The 12,352-nt window shown below is 44.2% G+C and overlaps 1 protein-coding gene across 2 annotated transcripts in view; it reads left to right on the top strand.

Moving 5' to 3' along the window:
* The window catches only part of LOC113582104 (sodium/potassium/calcium exchanger 3), a 31,133-nt gene extending 19,001 nt beyond the window's left edge, over positions 1-12,132 (top strand). For both annotated transcript variants that reach the window (XM_081720208.1, XM_027017701.3), the window contains exons 3-17: positions 1,195-1,271; positions 1,621-1,695; positions 2,248-2,332; positions 2,913-3,016; positions 3,329-3,403; positions 3,722-3,747; positions 4,588-4,641; positions 5,709-5,851; positions 6,785-6,954; positions 7,167-7,356; positions 7,534-7,700; positions 8,206-8,320; positions 8,705-8,817; positions 10,143-10,208; positions 10,350-12,132. In XM_081720208.1, coding sequence (XP_081576334.1) covers positions 1,195-1,271; positions 1,621-1,695; positions 2,248-2,332; positions 2,913-3,016; positions 3,329-3,403; positions 3,722-3,747; positions 4,588-4,641; positions 5,709-5,851; positions 6,785-6,954; positions 7,167-7,356; positions 7,534-7,700; positions 8,206-8,320; positions 8,705-8,817; positions 10,143-10,208; positions 10,350-10,460 — 1,571 coding nt within the window. In that variant the 3' untranslated portion in view covers positions 10,461-12,132. The remainder of the gene's footprint in view (positions 1-1,194; positions 1,272-1,620; positions 1,696-2,247; positions 2,333-2,912; positions 3,017-3,328; positions 3,404-3,721; positions 3,748-4,587; positions 4,642-5,708; positions 5,852-6,784; positions 6,955-7,166; positions 7,357-7,533; positions 7,701-8,205; positions 8,321-8,704; positions 8,818-10,142; positions 10,209-10,349) is intronic.
* Positions 12,133-12,352: the final 220 nt, after the last annotated feature.

Here is a 12,352-nt window from a genome sequence, read left to right as displayed (position 1 = left end):
TTTTTTGTGTGCGAAAATGCACACATGCTCATGGAGGCACACAAACACACAGACGCACACACACAAACACACATACAGACACACACACACACAGATGCGCACACACAAACACAGACACACACGCGCACACACACAAACAGCACAAAGTCCAAGCTATAATGCTAGTGGCATACTTACAATTTCCATACACACCACCTACTATACTATACTATACCACATCTGCCTCATACAGCGTCATTCTACTGGATCAGAGGCTCATATCCCTTAACACTTGAAGCAAGAGAGAGGATTCTTGTTCGCAAATAAGGAAGGCACTGGCGGTGTGATGATGGAGCCTCGTGGTGTGTGCGTGTGCGCTCGCGTATGTGTGTGTGTATGAGCCTCCAGTGGCGTGATGATGCGCCACTGCTATAAATAGATAGGGCTCTCTCTCTAGTCATTAAAGTTCATTTTCCTCTCTGCTTCACTGCTGTTCTAACCTGCACATGCTGACTGCTTTAGACTCTCACTGGGCTTACACAGGAGTGACAGCACACACCCACACACACGCGTAAACATGTGGGACCATACACACGTACACACCCACCTAAGAGAGCGTATGAGGCTGACATAATTCAATTTCTAATTACACAATTCTGCCCAGGGAGTGGGCATGCTGAACTTGATTAAATTTATTAAACTGATCCCAGATCAGTGACAACCTGATTTGATGACCACACCATAAAGATTTTGCATGATCTTAAGGACCTCAATGCCAATTATGTCCTTAAAATTAATTGTGTGACCATTTTGCCACATGCACTGCAAATCTAAATAAAGATATATCCAGGCCAGACGTCAACTTATAGGACGATTGGTTATTCAATAAAGCCGAATAAATAAATGTTTGCTGTCTCCTCTCAAAAACTGTTTCGTGCCAGTGAACAAGGTAATGAGAAGGGAAGTCTGATTAGAATAATGCAAATGGTTGCAGTACGCTACGCTTAGCACGTTATTACACATGCAGCCCTAGGGGTCATGACCGTGACTAAAGTCCCGTCATTTGGAAGGCCAGCCTTAGCCTCAGATGGTCCTGGCCTGCAGGCCTAACCTATGGGTCCCCATTCCAGGGTTCCGCTCTACTAAAGGCGTGAGTGCAATTAATATTTAACGGTAAATGGACAATTTCTGTGTCTCCCTGTCTCTGTCTCCCAGCCATCCATGAGTTCCCTGAAGACATCTTCACCAAGGAGCAGAGAAGGAAGGGGGCTGTGCTGCTGCATGTCCTGTGTGTGAGTGAAACACACACACACACACACACACACACACTCACATATATATACAAAAGTGTCAAAAGCATCATATCTCTAGATGTCACTATGCCATTTTTACAGCATTTATGATTGATGCTAACTTTCGCGAAAGAAAAATCACCAAGAAAGCAACAAGATCCAAAGCTTTTGCTGTTCCCACACCATTAGAAAATCACACATAGATGAACTGTCTTCTCCTTACCGTACTATACCTTACTTTTTTATTTTTCACTTTGATCCTGATTCCTTTCATTTTGGCGTGCCCCTTTCACCCGCTTTCTCTCTCTCTCTCTCTCTCTCTCTCTCTCTCTCTCTCTCTCACCTCCAGGCCATCTATATGTTCTACGCTCTCGCTATCGTCTGCGATGACTACTTTGTTCCCTCCCTGGAGAAGATCTCCGAGGTGAGAGGTGGCACATGTCCTCCACTCCCGTGGCAGCGGAAGGGCCCCATATGGCGCGTCCGCGCTGAGTGATGACAGCCCAATTTGTTCCCTCTCGTCTGTCGTGCCGCCACCGCATGTCATAAACCCCAGTCAAAGGCCTCACTAACGAGGCGTGTCTGAGATGTCCCCCCCCCCCTCAAAAAACCCTCCCCCCACCCCCACCCCTCGTCGGACGGGGCCGCTCTGCCTTCCTCTGCGGCGCCAGGGACTTTCAGCCTGGAGCTTTTCACCCTCAGATAATGCCGCCTTTGTGGGGAGTAACTGCTCTAAAAGGAGCTTAGCCAAAGAAATGGGATTGAATCAGACTATAATCCCATGAGACATGTACCTCATTCTGTACTGTCCAGATGCCATTCTAGAGGGGAAATAAACATTTGAGAACTGATTCTACATTATCAGACCTTGATTTTCAGGTGTTTGTGTTTAGGTTGATTAAAAAGGGAAAAGTTGAGTTGTTTAGACAATATGTCAAATTGCGTAATCATCTGTGTTTTTATTCATGTCCTTCAGAATCTGCAACTCAGTGAGGATGTGGCTGGCGCTACCTTCATGGCTGCAGGAAGCTCCGCCCCTGAGCTGTTCACCTCTCTAATTGGTCTGTTTAGGGCTCACTTTTTATCTGCCTGTTTTGATTGGGTTGCTTAGTGTGGCTGGTCACAGTGTGGCACAACTTACAGAAGCATAGTTAAGAATTTCTTTTGATAACATTTCTGGGAAAACTAGGCCTCAGGTCTAAATACAGCATCCTTCAGACTTTGCAGAAGCCCACTAGATGTCAGCTTAGCTCCCAACAATATTTTCACAATACAATTTGAAAACTCATGAGGGTGCAATTGCAGTGATTACACCACTCTATCTGCCAGAGACTGTGCATCTGCACACAAAGTCACTTTTGGTAATATGTCGTTACGTCCAAGCTGCATGCGCCTTCTGATGAATTAACGGTTGGGGAAGCAGCATATGGTCCGTCCCAACGTTATTTCCGAGTTTTCAGACGGAAGGCCTAATCATTTTTGGAACAAGATAAGCTGTGCTACACTGAACGCCGGAACAGTTAAAGATCCTCGATATACCTATAAACAGAAAACGTATATAGAGCTCCCTGACATCTTAGAAATGGAGTCCCTAAATACTCTCCCTGTGCCAACCAGCTGTGACTCCTCTCTGATTGGCAGGTGTATTCATCACTAAGGGCGATGTAGGGGTGGGAACTATCGTTGGATCAGCTGTCTTCAACATCTTGGTCATCATTGGAGTGTGCGGCATCTTCGCCGGCCAGGTCAGTCTCACATAGCACTGCTCCATCAGTCCAGTGGTAGTGAAGCAGTAAGCACCAGAGCCTACCGTACAGTGTATCATCAAAAGTGTTGGGAAGGAGTATTAAAAGCTGTGTTTTATTGCTCGCCTGCTGGGAATCCGTACAAGGCCTGTGTGAAAATATAGAATGTGAAAGAGCTCTGTGGAGAAGTGAATGTTTTTATTTATCAGACATTTCAGCATGTATGTGAGCTATTCTGACACGATGAGAATTGCAGCGCGTGTGTTAGCGGTTAAAGGGTTTTGTGCCTTTCTTTCGCCCTCTTGCTCACAGACTGTGACTCTTACCTGGTGGTCTCTGTTCCGAGACTCTCTCTACTACATCCTCTCAGTTCTGGCCTTAATCCTGGTGAGTGAAGGAGGACCAGAGACAGAAACACTGAGAGAGAGAGAGAGTAAAAAGAGTGGAAAGAGAAAAATGCCTTGAACAGTGAATATGGCAATCAAATATTATGTCATCCCCTGAACTAAAGCCCATGGCTAAATAAACTATTAACTAAACTTTATGAGAGCAATGAAGCACTTCAGCTCAATCCATTACTAGCACTCTCACTTTTTATATTCAATAATATATTTCATTTTAAGAGCTTTTTTAAGAGCTTTTTTTCGCACAAAGTCACTGTTATTAGTACTCTGCCGTCATCTATTTCTTGAACTGCTCTTGCAGGTCATCTACGATGAGAGGGTTGTGTGGTAAGTATAATTACTGCCATTCATTTTTTAATGCAGTAATGCATACGCGAGACATCCTTGCATATCAGCGTATTACCTTTGTGCTCTGCACAGACAGAAAGGACCTAGCAAATGAAATTTGCCATAATCAAGGACTTATTAAAAGTGGAGAACTGTCAGTCAGCGATCATTTCCTTTCCTCTTCCTTAAGAAGCTCTGCACAAAGCACAATATCCTGACTGAGCAAATGTTTCACCAGCGTTATAATGTCAGCTTAGAGCACGGGGAGTCAACGAGACACACGCAGCTCACAACTGATGAAACCGATAAGGGGCGATACGGCATTTTTCTGCTGCTTAACGCTGGAGCCTCATGGTTGTTGACATGTTTTGTCACGAGACTAGAACAGGAAGTAACCTCGGAGAGCTTTACGCATCAGGGCGAGTCAAAATGCACAGTGAAGCCCCATTGGGAGGGAAGTCTGGTAAAATTCTTGTGCAGATCGACGTTGACATCCCTGCTGTTTCACACGAGAGCCTTATGGCTGAGAATTTACACTTGCAAATCTGACATCTGTGCCGAGATTCAGCATCCTCAAAACTGGAAATCGGCACTTGTACTCCAAAGTTTTTCATTAACGTTTTATAAGATAAACAAACTACAACGAAACATATCTGCAGTCATTGCAGTCAGCTGAAGGAGGTGATCTAGAGTCTAGGATGACATCAGATCTATCATTGACAGTGTCCAATCAGTGTTAATTTTTCACACATTTATTATTGTGTTTCCTTAAACTTATCCCAAAACACTTGTGTCTGCAAAACACTGAGGAATGCTGATCTCACCGTCTGGCTCTTCCAGGTGGGAGTCGATGCTCCTGATTTCCATGTATGGAGTTTACATTCTCATCATGAAGTGAGTAATATGTATCCAACATTTCTTTCCCAATATTTAATTCCTTTGTTTGCTTATGGATTAAAATAAAATAGCCTATTCAAAAATATGACATATTGAGAATATTTTACTTTCATTTTGGAAAATATTGCCTGCAGTGCATTCCAGTCATATGCAAGAACATCACAATCTGTTCATTTGGATATCTGTGACTAGTACATCATGAACTCATACTGTCCCATGCAAGCTGCACTTTATTGGCAGCTAGTCACCTACGATGACGATGTCCAGATTTGTTCCAGCCGTTGTAGAGAAGGTGTTTCGCCAGCTCTACTACCACTGCGTAATGCTCATTTTTCTCCAAGCCACAATATGGAAGGACAGATCCATATCTGGTTCTATTTTAATTTTGACAGTGCTAACATTGCAGCACCAAGTACTAGCGTGCCAGTTGGGGATTAAATGTAATCTTCAGGGTTCCCACTGTAACTCAAATGTCAAATATGTCAAGTACACTTTTTGTCCCCCCTGACTTTCACTGACTAAAAAGCTGAAATTCCATAACGGATAAGAGAAGGTAAAAACAGGCCACCTTTGTTAAATGGGAATGGAAAAAGTAACCATAACAACCACTCACACAATACAAGAAACGCATGAAAATGTACTATTTTTAGAAATGGCAACTAAAATGTAAAGATGTTACAAGCAGAATTCCCTGATATTCCATGACTTGCCATGTCTGGAATAGACTAAAATAAAAAAAAAAAAAATTCCATGATATTCCAGAAATACCAAGATCCAGCGGTATTGCACCCACTCTGATGATCTTTTGCCTAGTAGCGTTTAGCCCCAACAAACCTGGCTCTGCCATTCAGGTGCTGAAAGGCCCTGACAAACTGGATTGGGTGCGTTTCTTCAGGGTGGTACGTTTCCACAGCCAGAGTTGACCCCCTGCAACCTGCCAGACAGAGAGTCCTGCTGGGGTGACTCTCTCTCTCTCTCTCTCTCTCTCTCTCTCTCTCTCTCTCTCTCTCTCTCTCTCTCTCTCTCTCTCTCCCCAACCCCCCCCCCCCCAATCCTACGTACAGGTTCAACAGTCAGATCGCGAGCTTCGTGGAGAGGCGGTGTGGGGCTCCCGGGCGCTGCTGCCTAAGGGGGGAGGCCAACCCAAACGAGAGGGCAGGCGAGGAGGGAGCCAACTGCAACACTTCCATGGTGCTCCTGAGGAAAGGTCCGAATCCATGAACGCTGTGGTGGGAGGACGTGGCCTCTTCACCTGCTCCTCAACAGCCAGGGCAAGAAGGCTGGAGACCGGTTCAGATGTTCAGTGCTGCCCTTTTAGTTGTAAAACCCCCCATGTTGGATTGATAATATCGATATGATAAGTTTATAAATAGTACTTTGATATTCACTTAGGTGCCATAGCAGGCAAATTTGTGAGTGTATTGGGCTGTTCTGCGATCCGTTGGTAATAATATTGTAAGAAAAGGGTAGTTTGATATTTCAGCTGCTCTGGTGAGCGTCTCTGTGCTGCTTCTCTAGCTCTTCCTCTCCTAATTTAGCGCGGGCCGGCTTGTGTTTATTCTTTTGTGTCAGTCTGTTCGTATGTTTTCTGTCTGCATGTGCGTTTGGCTCTGTCGTCAGGCTGCTTGCTCAGTGTTTTCTGTTCCAGTCACGTCGTTATCTGTGATGTTCTCTGCCTGTTTGAGGCGGATGGCTCTCGTAGCGCTGGCAGCGTGATGTTTGCCTTTTATTTTTAAAATAACTGTTTTATGCAGTTAGCAGGAATAAACGTCTGAGACACTTCATTGTTCTGCTGTGACAACAGCAAGGCCTGGGCAGATGGCATTTAAAGTATGAGTAATACATCTCCGTGTTCATGTCAGCCTGACATAGGAGGGATTGCATGTTCAGTGGGACTGAAATTGCACTGCACTCATCTGAAAACAGTCTGACACAGGACAGGTTGTATTTTCAATATATAAAATTTCTTTCTGTACTGATCAGGAGTCAGTCTTTCACACCATTTTTGAAAATATCCCTCTCTACTCACCTTGGGCCATACTGTCTTTTCAGAGTAGTGTTTCACGTGGCTGGTCTGCATTCAGTCTGTTACTGAACATGTGCTGTAAGTGTGGATTGTATCTGTTTGCACTGATCTCAGGTCAGCCCAGCACAGGCCAGCAGGAGTCTCCAGTAGTTATGGTGGACGAGTTACTGATCCTCAAGCCACACCAGCTCTCCTTCCCAGAGGCGGGGCTACGCATCATGATCACACCCCACTTCTCCCCCCGCACCCGCCTCAGCATGGCAGGCCGCGTGCTCATCAGCGAGGTGTGCCCCTCCCCCAGCGCAGCATCCACACCAGCACTGCTGCTACACTCGGTGCCAGTGGACCTGCTATAGGGCACAAGGTCATCGAGGCAGCTTACAGATGTAAAGTCAGAAAGAAAAGTCGCCTTTGTAATCCGCTTTGCTAACGAACCGTTGGGAGTGAATGGAGTATTTTACGCAGGGGCTAAATTTATGGACTCGCCGTTTTTCAGAGGCAGAGACTGATCAGGGAGTCGGGGCTAGGGGGCAGTTCGACGAAATCGTTCGGCTCAGGGGGTATCGAGAACGGAGGGAGCGTGGAGAGGCCCTTGGAGGACGGAGACAGAGGTGTAAAAGCAGCAGGCGGCCGTCAGCCTGAGGAGGATGCCGGGGACGAATTCTTCAGACCTCTGCATGTGCCAGGTTTGGCCAACCCTTGCATTAGTTGTTATGGACATATTTTTCCCTAGCAAGTATCATTTATCAAGCCCAACCATAAAACTACAAGCTTATTCTAGGCTAAAGGAAAGGTTTGAACCAGTTTTGTAATGACATCGTGTGTGTGTTTGCACGCGTCTATGTGTGTCCGTCCCCGACCAGCTGGCTGTGCAGCACGAGCTAAGTGGGTAGTCTCATGGCCACTGGGTGTGCTGCTGTATTACACGGTGCCCAACTGTGTTCTACCACGCTGGCATCGCTGGTTCATGGTCACCTTCATAACCTCCACGCTCTGGATTGCCATCTTCTCTTACCTGATGGTGTGGATGGTAAGTGGGAGGAGATCACTTTTATTAGCACTCTACTGCTATTAATGCAAAGTCGAATCTCCCAGCTTCTAATTAATATCATACAAATGGGATCCTGTTTCTTGGTGGCTAATAGTTCAATATTAGTCCAGAGCAGTTTTAGTTGGAGGGTTCATGTTTCTAACATTGACAGTGTAAGTGGAGGTTCTTCATCCAATACCTTTTTTTTAAATCTAGGATGAAATCTATCTGTGTCTGGGATGTATATATATTTATGAAACCAATGGATTTGTATTTTGCCATAACTGTACTTTTGTATCTAGCTGATGTGGATAGGTCAAGCTGACATTCTGAAGTTATTTATTGCTCACACCGTAGGGAACAATCACAGAGATCAGTTATTGTTCCTGCTCTACACCAATAATAACACTTGGCCACACTGAAGCTCAAATACGCCTCAATGGTGCTAATAAATACCGTTATGCTTATACAATGAATCACTGTTAGTATTCATTTGTCCTTACAGGTCACCATTATCAGCTACACTCTAGACATCCCTGACTATATCATGGGCATCACTTTCTTGGCAGCAGGCACCAGTGTACCAGACTGCATGGCAAGCCTCATCGTTGCCCGCCAAGGTAGCTGACTGCGCCTCCCACTCTGCTGGCTGGAGGAGACAGGGCTCCATGTTGAGATGTTCTATTGCTTAAAATACAATTGTTACAGTTTGGCTATGTTTAGTCAAGCTGGCAGATCTGATGCACATATCTGATGCCCATCTAATTCTAAATTCAGCCATTTTAGGTAAACGTCATGGTTACAGATTGTCTAAACGTGATAAAAGAAAGATCAGGTAAAGAAAAAAGGAAACTGAACGTGCACATTGCTTAGTATATATTCCCTGCCTAAATATAGCACAACATCAAGGGATTAATGCTCAGTGATAAATGGAAGGTGATGGGGTGTATTCCCTGTCTGTCTGTCTGTGTGTGTGTGTGTGTGTGTGTGTGTGCGTGCTTTAGGTATGGGTGACATGGCAGTTTCTAACTCCATAGGCAGTAATATCTTTGACATCTTATTGGGCTTGGGCTTCCCATGGGTGCTCAGGACACTGGTGGTGGACCATGGGTCAGCGGTAAGCCTGCTTCCTCTTCTCAGGAATTGTATGCTGGTACTTCTGAGGAACAGGTACAGGTAGAATTTCTGTGCATCTTGAAAGCAAGTAACCAGGACGATGTTACAGATATATATGCATGATAGATAACTGGATAGTGACAATATTTATTGTTTGACAACTTCTGCACATCAGATTTGAAATGAAACAGTGCAGAATGACAGCTTTAATTTGAGGGAATGTACATATATATTGGCCGAGCAACTCAGGAATTTTGTACCATTTTATAGAAGTGTCCCCATTTTCACGTAATAAGCAATCGGACAGAAGGCTGCGCGGTTGTTTTGCCAGCCGAGTGCTGCTGCGTGCACAGGAGAGCGAACGAAAAGGCTCAACTGGACTCTAAAGGTGACGTTCACATCTGTTGACGCGGATGCAATGCCAGCAAAGGCAGCCATGACCAGACTGGAAAATCAGGGGGAAAAAAAACAGCCAGCCACATGGCCAAAGCATTAGGGTCAGTGAAACCAACTGATTTGGTACGGTTTTTTTTAAAGCCATAATGCACTGGTGAGCTTAGCAGTACTGAAGAGCTTGGCAGAGCATCAAAGCCAACTGTAGGGGATGACCGAAGAGAAATTTCCAAAGCATGTGACCTCATTTGTGAAACATGGTTGCATGGGAACGTATGGCTGCCAGTGGAACCTGCTCACTCATCTTTATGCGTGACGGGACCGCAGACAGCAGGAGCTGGACAGCTGCCCTGAAGTGGACAGAGGGAGCATGACCCAAAAACACCCTTCTGAGACAACTGCGGTTCTCCACTGCCAAAAAGTGGAGCGTTCCTGACCTGGCCAAGTCTGATCCGAAGCCAACCGAAGATGTATTTTACTTTCAAAAGACCGAAGGCAGTCAGCCCCTGAAAATGGCTGCACCACAGATCTGGCGACACACTGGGAAGAGGGAGTACCTGGTGCAATGTGTCTGTCATATGATCTACATTCAAATAGTAAATGTAAAAAAAAAAATTAAGATTGTGCTCTTTCAACCAATTACTTACACTTACCTGAAAGAGTGGAACAAATCTTTTTAAATCATGTGGTAGAAACTATGTATTTATTATTTGATTATCAAAAGGTATATTTGTCACTCCCAAGCCGGTGTGCTGGAATCCAGATCCAGACATGGTCCTCTTACAGACTGCTTAGTATTTAATGGAGCTCGCTCGCTCGCTCGCATGTATATGACAGCTGTGGCGTGAGAACAGGCAGCTTTTCAGGAGCGAAAAACATACATGCTTTCGGTTTTTATTCGCCTGTCACAGGAATCACTCCATGTGTTCTCAGGTGTTCATCAACAATAAGGGTCTGGTATACTCGGTAGTCCTGCTGCTAGCATCGGTCTTCCTCACTGTGAGTGAATTACACACACACACACACACACACACACACACACACACACACACACACACACACAAACAGGAAACCTTCCTTTCTGGACTTTCTTCTTTTGCTCCTGCCCGTACACTGAGTCGTTTGGTCCGTGTGAAGCAGGTGCTGAGCGTGTACCTGAACGGCTGGAAGCTGGATCGGCGTCTGGGGCTGGGCCTCATGCTGCTCTACTCCATGTTCCTCCTGTGCTCCATCCTCTTCGGGCAGCTTTAGAGCCTCCAGCGCACACAGCTTTCCGCCCTCACCCGCATCCCACTCCGCCCGCTACTTCAGTTCAGCGTCCGAGCTAAAATCGTTTGGTGCCGTTTGCACTGGATGTTGTCATTACCTTGGGGGGGGGGGGGAGTACCAGAGACAGTGGAGAGGAAAACACTTTGTGAACTGAAACTAAACGTGGGAAACAGTTAGACGGGTGGACTTACCACTCAGAACCAAACCAAGATTCTGGATTGGTCTCCTCCCAGCACCGATGCAGGTCACCCTACTATCGGTCTAAGCTTTTATTTTATTTATCAAATTTCACTAGTCATTTATTTATATCACTCGGGAGGACAAGTCTCCGTTCCTCCTCATCCATGAAACGTGGTGCTTACTTCCTAAAAAGGCGACGCAGTACTGAAGGCAACGAGCGTTAGTGAAGGCATTTTGCATCCAGCAACAAAGGGTTAATCTTCTTGGTTGTAGTGATTTCCTGCCACCTGCTGCGTTTATTATAGAAACTATATAGCGCAAGATGCAAATGTGTACTCACGAACCTTCACACCTTAGGAACTGTAGGAACTACGGACTATATCACGAGACGAAAAACCTTTCCAACTGTTAGGCAAATGGCGAGAATTGGCTGTAGAACAAGGGCCTCTTGCGTATGTTTGGCATGCTGTGATTCTTTAGACAATATACCCACACTGATCAGACATGCATGCACCTGTTATATGGGTACTGTTGATTCAGTTGTAACTTCCTGCCTCCTACCATAGAATTAGATTCGCGTTTGTATACCCCTGATGATGTAAGTAATCTTGTGGTGTTGTAATTCCAGTATATGTTTGCACTGACTGTAGCAATACTTCCGTAACCGTGGACAAGGATGTCCCAATGTGTTCTGAACGTGAGAGTCATTATTAGGGTGTCTGAATATGTAAAGAGAGAACCAGAGTAATTACAGAAGTAATGAGATTTTTAATAAAGATGCAGTTTTGTTACTAGTACCATTCCTGCACACAGAGATGTTCATATAGTTTTCTTCACAGCTTTTAAACAGATCTTTGAATCATTTGGTAGGAAATGAACACTTGGATTTTTAGGATTTATAGAATAGCATTGTTACTATTTAATATGTTTCTATTTGCAGTGTCAATGTTTGATAAAAGTTCCTACGGGTTTTGTTATCATGGTATGTGTATGTTTAGGTACGATCAATGTTTATATTACCAAGAGAAACTCTTCAAAATATATTATATGTGTGTACAGCAATTAGTATTAAAAGTACAAGTCATCTTTATTGTTGCTAAATGTTTACTAAACAATTTACCTAGTTTTATAAAGAACTCGTGAGAGCCTAGATTTGTGATGTTTTTAATATTTATAAAGAGAAAAACAGCATAAAATATATTGCTACATGACTTGCATTTCAGAGCATGTTTTTAAACATTGGTTTCATGTCATTTTTGGTTGACTCTTCCTCTAAGTATCTTACATCATCAGTTCTGGGTTGCGAATTGATTGTACGTTTTGATTTTTCCCACCATTTCACAATGGCTTTCCATAAACAACAGACGTCTTGGTTGATGTATATATTCATTTTAAAAAGGCAATGCATTTATTATTTTACTGTCGATTTTGTTTCTTCATTATGAGTTTTTAAAAACACAACAGTCTAACAGGCTTTACTGGTTACTAAGTATTTTTCTACACTGTATTCTCTCTTCCACTTGCAGCCTCCAAGGAGGATTGAGGACTGTATTCCTATTCCAAGTACTCATGTTTAAAAAATAATTACCTGGTTTCCTCCCCACCGTTAATTTCTTTTTGTTGTTCAATTTAACAGATGATATTTAGTTTCCCTATGTGCCGATCCTGTATGGAGAACAAATCAATAATTATTG

Source organism: Electrophorus electricus, chromosome 8 (genome assembly GCF_041902795.1).
Source record: "Electrophorus electricus isolate QZ-2024a chromosome 8, ASM4190279v1, whole genome shotgun sequence".
NCBI lineage: Eukaryota > Metazoa > Chordata > Actinopteri > Gymnotiformes > Gymnotidae > Electrophorus > Electrophorus electricus.
Note: the sequence above shows the minus strand (reverse complement) of the source record. Positions and strands in the feature narration are given on the sequence as shown.